The sequence below is a fragment of the Kryptolebias marmoratus genome, linkage group LG2, assembly GCF_001649575.2.
Source record: "Kryptolebias marmoratus isolate JLee-2015 linkage group LG2, ASM164957v2, whole genome shotgun sequence".
NCBI classification, from domain to species: Eukaryota; Metazoa; Chordata; class Actinopteri; order Cyprinodontiformes; family Rivulidae; genus Kryptolebias; species Kryptolebias marmoratus.
This window is the reverse complement of record NC_051431.1, coordinates 24,739,194-24,746,694: the sequence shown is the minus strand read 5'-3', so window position 1 is coordinate 24,746,694 and position 7,501 is coordinate 24,739,194. Positions and strand designations below refer to the sequence as shown.

The 7,501-nt window shown below is 39.6% G+C and overlaps 1 protein-coding gene across 12 annotated transcripts in view; it reads left to right on the top strand.

Moving 5' to 3' along the window:
* The window catches only part of pik3cb (phosphatidylinositol-4,5-bisphosphate 3-kinase, catalytic subunit beta), a 74,788-nt gene extending 68,142 nt beyond the window's left edge, over positions 1-6,646 (top strand). For 11 of the 12 annotated variants that reach the window (XM_017422040.3, XM_017422039.3, XM_037981547.1 and 8 more), the window contains 2 exons: positions 1,435-1,567; positions 5,060-5,197. In XM_017422040.3, the coding sequence (XP_017277529.1) occupies positions 1,435-1,567; positions 5,060-5,197 (271 nt within the window). Of the gene's footprint in view, positions 1-1,434; positions 1,568-5,059 lie in introns of all 12 variants that reach the window. The other variant, XM_025007191.1, reaches the window with a different exon arrangement.
* The last annotated feature ends 855 nt before the right edge of the window (positions 6,647-7,501 follow it).

Genomic DNA, 7,501 nt, shown 5'->3' with positions numbered 1-7,501 from the left:
CTTTTGACAAAAAAGGAAGATGTGAAATTGGGCGATAATTGGAGAGAATATCTGGATCCAGGGAAGATTTCTTTAGAAGAGGGTTAATGACAGCTGTTTTAAGAGGCAGTGGAACATAACCAGATTTCAGTGATTTGTTTATTATTTGTGTGATTAATGGACTTATTGCAGCATGATTAGATTTTATAAGTGATGAGGGGAAGGGATCCAGGGCACAAGATGAAGGCTTCATTTTCTTGAGAATGTTCTCCACTTCACTCTTAGCAACTTCATCAAAGCAGCTCAGGGACTCATGGTGTACAAGGGTAGATGACAGCTGAAGATCAGGAAGGCTGTGGAGCTGAGATCTGATAGAGTCAACTTTATTTTTGAAAAATGAAAGAAACAAGTCGCATTTTTGAGTCGAATCCTCAACCTCAGTTTGTTGATTGGGATGAAGGAGATGGTGTATTGTCGAGAAAAGCTGTTTGGAATTTCCCGGACAGCTATTGATGATGTTGGAATAATACTTAGATCGTGCTTCCTTAAGAGAAAAGGCATAAGCTTTCTGATGATCCTTATATGCCTGCTTGTGTACAGAGAGACCTGATTTTTTTACATGTCTCTTGATAGCACGTCCAACAGCTTTCATGTTCCGCAGCTCATCGGTGTACCAAGGAGCTGAGCGGCAGAATGACACCAGCCTCGACTTCAATGGAGCATGGAGCTCCAGAAGCTCCTGGAGAGATTGATTGTAGTAATCCACAGAGTCAGTTACAGATGAATGATTGACAGCAGTCAAAGAGTGAAAAGCAGAGGACAAAGCCCCAGGGGAGATATTTTTCAAGTCACGGAACTGAATAAGACGTTTAGATTTTAGAGCAGACAAAGTTGAAGGCACTTCTAGAGAAATGATACTGTGGTCCGAGACGCCCAGGTCATAAACAGATAAGTTATTGATAGTTATAGTGTCTGTAATCACCAGGTCCAGAGTATGCCCCCTATTGTGTGTAGGGGCGTCGACAAGCTGAGTTAGATTAAGTGAGTCCAGAAGAGACTTAAAATCTGCCGCCAGAGGGGAGAAAAAATTATCAAAATGTATATTGAAATCTCCAAGAATATTATTATATTTAATATTATTAAATATAAGTTAAATCTATCAAACATCTGGATCAAAAGTTGCAGCTTTTCTGTCGACCATTAGTTTGTAATCATAACATTTAGTTGACAGAAATCAAATCTTTTTGTTGGTAAACAGTAATATGGATGTTGGATTTCAGAAAGACAATCTCATATTGAGGATATTCTGTGCATTCACTGGACAGTAGAATAAGAGTTTGTTTTTGTTTTGTTTTGTTAATTCTGTGGCCACTCTTCCAAAGTCAAGATACTGTTGACTCCATTTATTTGACAAAATAACCAACTGTGTCCATGTTTGTCTTGTGCTTCTTGTAGTTTCCGTCAGTACTGCGAGGAGGCTTATCTAATCCTGAGGAGAAACGGCAACCTCTTCATTACTCTGTTTGCCCTCATGCTGACTGCTGGACTACCTGAGCTCACATCTGTCAAAGACATCCAGTACTTAAAGGTATCACATCATGTAAAGATGCACGAGAGCGGTCAGGCATTGTAGTATTTTGGTTTTATTGTCGTTGTGGAGTAAGAACAGCACTTCTGTGGTCGCCTGACAGGTGTAGCCTCAAAGAAAGCTGCCTCGAAATGGTTCCTCTGCAGAAATTTGAACACATTGTTACCAACATTTCTCTCTATCAGATCAAAATTCTCATAATAATTTATTTAATACTAAACCATTAGGATAAAACAATTTCTCATAACTTTAGCATTACTCGATGATCACAGGATCTCTTGAATCTTGACTTTTGAATGTGTTCATGTCTGAGCTGCAGCTCTGAGCCATCCATTTAGGTTTGTGCATGATTTCTTATGAGGGCTTCCATTTATTAACATGAACCCGAAATACTGAATGGCTATTTGTTAAATTTAGGGAAATATGAAATATTGAAAAGAGAAATTGAGAGGGAAAAAACACATTTTTTTTCTGAAAATGAAAATGGTAATTTACAATGGTTGTTAAAGATCTTTACATGAAAAAGATCCAGTTGAGCAGCGTGAAAACAAAGTGAATTTAGAGCAGGAAAAGGGTACAGTGAGTTTGGCTTGGTAGCAGTTGTTGTATTACCTCAGATTACCTCGTTACATTGTTTTTCCTGTGTCATGTTGCAAACAGCTGAGCTTTCTTCTGCTGCTTTCTGGTGTGTTATGTAACAGCCTGGTGCTGGTCCTGCCCACAGGAAGAGTCCGTGCACCCTCACTTTTGGCCGCACCAGTTTTAGAAAGAAAAGCAGCTGAGTTGGGTCAGCAGGTCTCTCTCTGACTGCTGCCAGCACATTTTGGAGCTCAGAATGGGACCACAGCCTTAATTTGACATGGTTAATACTCTGTAGCCTCGGCTGTTGGGGACATTTGTTTTTAACTGGAGCAACACAAACAGCGTGCTGAGCTGTATGTGCGTGCAGTTTCAGTTTTGCTGGCTGAGCATTATATTGACATTACTGTGTTCCACAGCCTTTGTGGTCTGTTGATGACGCATGTGTCATACAAACACCGCAGATTCAAACGGCTGTCAACAACACCATACATTGAACCAGAGCTGCAGCTAAAGGCTGAACAATAACTTTCTCATGTCACAGCCTGCAGCTTCAGCAAATAACACATCACCATTACTGCTGATGATTTATATCTGAACTGGACAAATTCAACTCTGACGTCGTCCTGGAAACTGTTTTTGTTGTGCTGAACTAGACTTTTTGTGCTCTTAAGTCTAAACGTTAAGGGTCATCAGCAAAATTTGCTCAGGGGCCAGAATTTTGCCAAGGAGACAGTTTGGGGGGGACAGCCTTTGTTTAGACAGTCTTTTCATTTATGTTGTCATAAGTAAACAGCATTTGCTGAGCTGTCCCCCCCCCTAAATATGTTAAACAATTTTGCACTTTGTCTTTACTTGCAAATACTTGTACATAAATGTGAAATATAGAGTGAGGGGAAAAAATTAAAATCAAGATAAATGCAAAATAAGATAATGTGAAATAAATCTAAGAAAAATAACTAACATGAGATTTATGAGTTGACAACCCCAGTGAGTATTTTTTTGGTTAAAAAGACATCTGAACAATATTTAAATGTCAGATCTAGGCTAAAATTAGACTAAATTTGGTCTAAAAGTAAAACCTTGACACAGCCGTCAAATATGCATCCTTATTTAGCTGAGATTGACAAGAATAAATAAATATGTCCTATGTGGAACTTAAGATCTCTGACATTTTAACACTTTTTCCTTCAGACTGAGCTAACCGACTGCCCAGGCACCACACACAGTCCAGATCACATGCTGTGAGTGAGAGCTCTGATTGGCTAAAAAAAAAGCTGCAATCAAATATCCTTTCTGAGCAAGGCTATAACTGATTCCTGTACTGAACTGTGCATAATTTATCAATACTTTTCCATTTCACCAGACGAATGGAATGGGCTTTAGGGCAAGATTTATCCCATGGGGACACTGTTGTATGTCACAGTCAATTACAAGAAATGGCCTTTTTTATCATAATCTCTAACCACTAGGCTACATGGTTAACTGCAACAAAGCCATGTGTCAACATGTTGGTGCTTTTCAAACAAACCTTATTTTGTCTAGCTGTTCATCACTGAACTCCGTGGAATCCCACGTCCTATTCAGTGTCAGATTATAGGCATTTAGGTTGAGAAAGGCTCTACGGTGTGTGTGTGTGTGTATATATATATATATATATAAATTATTTCCAAACTTTTTCCGCCTTTACTGTAGTATTTATCTTGTACAACTCAACTGAAAAAATTCAAAAATGGTTGAAGGGGAGAGTTATATTAAAGAGACGCTTTGGTTCACAGAGACTCACAAAGCATCACGAGGAGCTCATTGTTTAAAAGTATCTGTCAGGAAAAGCTTGTAGAAAATTTCCCGAGTGCCAAAAACTAAGAATCTAAATTATGAAACACTAATAACATAATCAGGACCTGGACGTCCTCCAAGACCAATAAAAAGACAAGACGGAAACAGGTCAGGAAGGCTGCCAAAAGGCCTACAGCAACACTGAAGGAGCTGCACGAGTTTCTGACATGTATTGGTTGGGTTCTCCATGAGTCTAGATTATCCGATAGGGAAGCTTTTCCTTACAAACAAAAACATCCAAAAAAATATTGCAAAAAATACAAAAGCAAGAATCTTAAAAGCATAAAGGAACATGCTGGCCCGATGAATCAAAAGTTGAACCGTTTGGCCACAAATCCACAAGATACTTTTGGTGCAGAAACAAGATTGTGGATCCCCTAAAGAACAGTATTCCCACAGTGAAGCATGGTGGTGGCAGTATCATCACATGGGGTTGCTTTTCCTCAGCTGGAACTGGGGTTTTAGTCAAGATGGGTGGAATTATGAACACTAATTACCTGTTCATTTTGGCCTAAAACTTTAAGGTTATTTGTTACAAAGCTAAAGCTGACGGTGAAATTCTTTTTTCCCAATTGGCTGTGACTCCCAGGCACACATCCAGATAAACAAAAGTATGGTTTCACCAGGAGGAAATAATCTAACCAGAGTCTATACTGAGATTAGATACAAAATCTGTGTGGTGGCCTGAAGGCATTCTCCCACAGTCTGAAAGATTTGGAGCACTTCTGCAAGGAAGAGTTGGCAAATATTACCAAGTAAAGGTGTGACCTGCTGATCAACTCATTCCTAAGAAGACTGAAGGTTGTAATTAAATCAGAAGGTGCTTTACCAGCATATTAGTTCATGGGTGTGTACATTTGCAGCGAGCTCATTTGCATATTTTTATACCCCCCACCCATAGCATTTTGTTGTTTTTGAACTGTACAGGAAATGTGTCACAGTAAAGGTGGAAAAAGTTTTTTTAAATCACAGAAATCTGTCATTTTATTTGGGGTGTGTAGATATTTATACTCACTGTATGTTGTGTTTTTATTGTTCTGCATTTGTCTCATCCTCCTACTCTCCTCCGGTCAGGACTCTCTGGCTCTGGGGAAGACGGACGACGAGGCCCTGAAGCAGTTCCGCCAGAAGTTTGACGAAGCTTTAAGGGAGAGCTGGACAACCAAGGTGAACTGGATGGCCCACAATGTGGCCAAAGACAACCGCTCCTAGAGCCGCCGCAAGCCCTCAAAGGCCAGGGACCAGGAGACACCACGAGGGGAGCGTGAGGGAGCTGGTCAGATGTGCCATCGGAGGCCCTGAATTAAAGACGGGCTGAAATCTGACATGCAGGCAGACTCACCACCGCAGGAGCTCTGGAACAGCTCGGTTACCCTGGACTCTTAACTGCACCCCTCCTCGCCCTGCGTCACCCTGCCATGGTGCCACACGGACATCGAGACTCCCAGTCTGACACATTTCTGTGGAATCACTGTAGGTGATATTTGCAAGTTTTGCACAGGCACAGCAGCTGGTGGAGCACTCGGCGAGAGGACGAGAACCATAGCGCCACTTTACCCACACTAAACCGTCAGAGACGAGCGGCCCGCACGCTGAGGGCCGGAGCAGTTACTGAAAATGACAGATGAAGTTTTATCAGGGAGACTTGAAGCTCTGCTTGAATGGGAAAACGTATCAGGCAGGGCAGCGATGGGAAAGCGAAAAGGCGGAGCTCGAATTGCAGAAACGTTTGACCCCGTTGTCTTAAAACGATGAACGCCATCATCACAGGAAGTGCAACTTTCTCCCGCTGTCTTAAAGTGTGCTTTAAAGCTGCAGGAAGATTGTATTGATTAAGTTTATTTTATTATCATTTTTTTTTTTTTTTCTCAGTTTTAGAATTAGACATGAGACGTGGACATGCCAGACTACTTTACTGTTCCACACAGAGAACTTGTGAGGGAAACGTTTATCGGCGATGAAACGGTTCTAAAAGATGCTCTGAGCCTTTTGGTCCACTGTTCGACTCTCACTTCAGTTGGATCTTTGAACACTGGAATGTTTTTAGGAGGATTTCAAAAAGACTTAATATCTAAACTATTTTTTTTTCTTTTTATTTTTATTTTAAGTGGTTTCTTTGAACACTCTGGAATGAAAAGCATTACTCTGACTCCCCCCATCTATCAAGGTTTTAAGAGCCACCCTTTTAGCTACGATGATAAAAAAATAAGAGAATCTCACTGCAGCTGATTTTAAGACCAAAACAGAAAAAAACAACTAATGTTTAGTGATTTTATTGTTCAGACTATGTTCTAAATGAACTGGGTTTTTTTTAATTGAATGTCCAGTATTGTGTATATTTGGTTTTATACAAGCTACTTATCATTTCAAAGTACGGTGCTCTCCCAGCATCTGCGTTAAAGTTTGATTTTTTTTTTTAAAAATTTAGTGCAATATTACATTTACGACCCACATTTTATCGTAGAACATTTTGGACCCGGGCCCGAGCTCATCTATGATTGTGCTGTCGTCTGCTGGTTTGTGTCTCATGCGCCTGAATTTCTCACCACTAGCCTTCAGAAGTCTCAGACACTGAATATTGTCAACTGCACAGGCTTTTATTGTTTCTCTGATGTTTGTTTTCATAGGAGTTTTAATAAAGTTATTTTCCACAGCGCTGTATTTCTGCTCGTTGTGTGCTTCTCTGTTCGCCTCTGGATGTGGGTTGTGTGACCGTGCGCCTACTCAGGGCAGCATCTTTGTTTTTAGTTCTGCTTTAAAAAGCTTTATTTTTTTTATTCCAGACCAAAAATATCTTCACACCAGTTTTTCCCTGTTATAGCAGCAGGGGTGTAGGAGAAAAGAAAACCAAACTGAGGAACAGTTAGATCAGATGGGCTCTTTATTATGATGATGATGATGATAAAAATACAAATCTTCATTTGCAGATATTTTTAAAAAAAACTAAAGCATACATGTTTACAAAAGGCACACAATCCAAAGATAATTAACCTATTTTACTATTTGTTTGATTTTCCTAATAGCTGAGTTTGTGGCAATATCATTTTTTTTCTTTAAAATACTGATAAAATCACATTTTATAAGATAAATGTGTCCTTCCACCCCTACACTAAACCAAAGATGAGGTTTTGAGGGAATATAAACTGATTCACAGGGAGTCACATGAAGCTTGACTTGGGAATTTTCTGCACTCTTGTACCCCATGTTGAGATGATACAATGGCAAAGTTTTTAACTTTACCAGTCATCGTTTATTGATTCCCGTCAAGTCAAACTGCATCAGTCGCTCGGGGTGAACCATCTGCTCCCAGAGTGTTCTCCACATTTACAGGTGCTGGTCATAAAATTAGAATATCATGAAAAAGTAGATTGTTTCAGTAATTCCATTTAAAAAGTGAAACTTGTATATTATATTCATACATTACATACAAACTCATATATTTCAAATGTTTATTTCGTTTAATTTTGATGATTACAAATGACAACAAATGAAAATCTCAAATTCATCATATCAGAA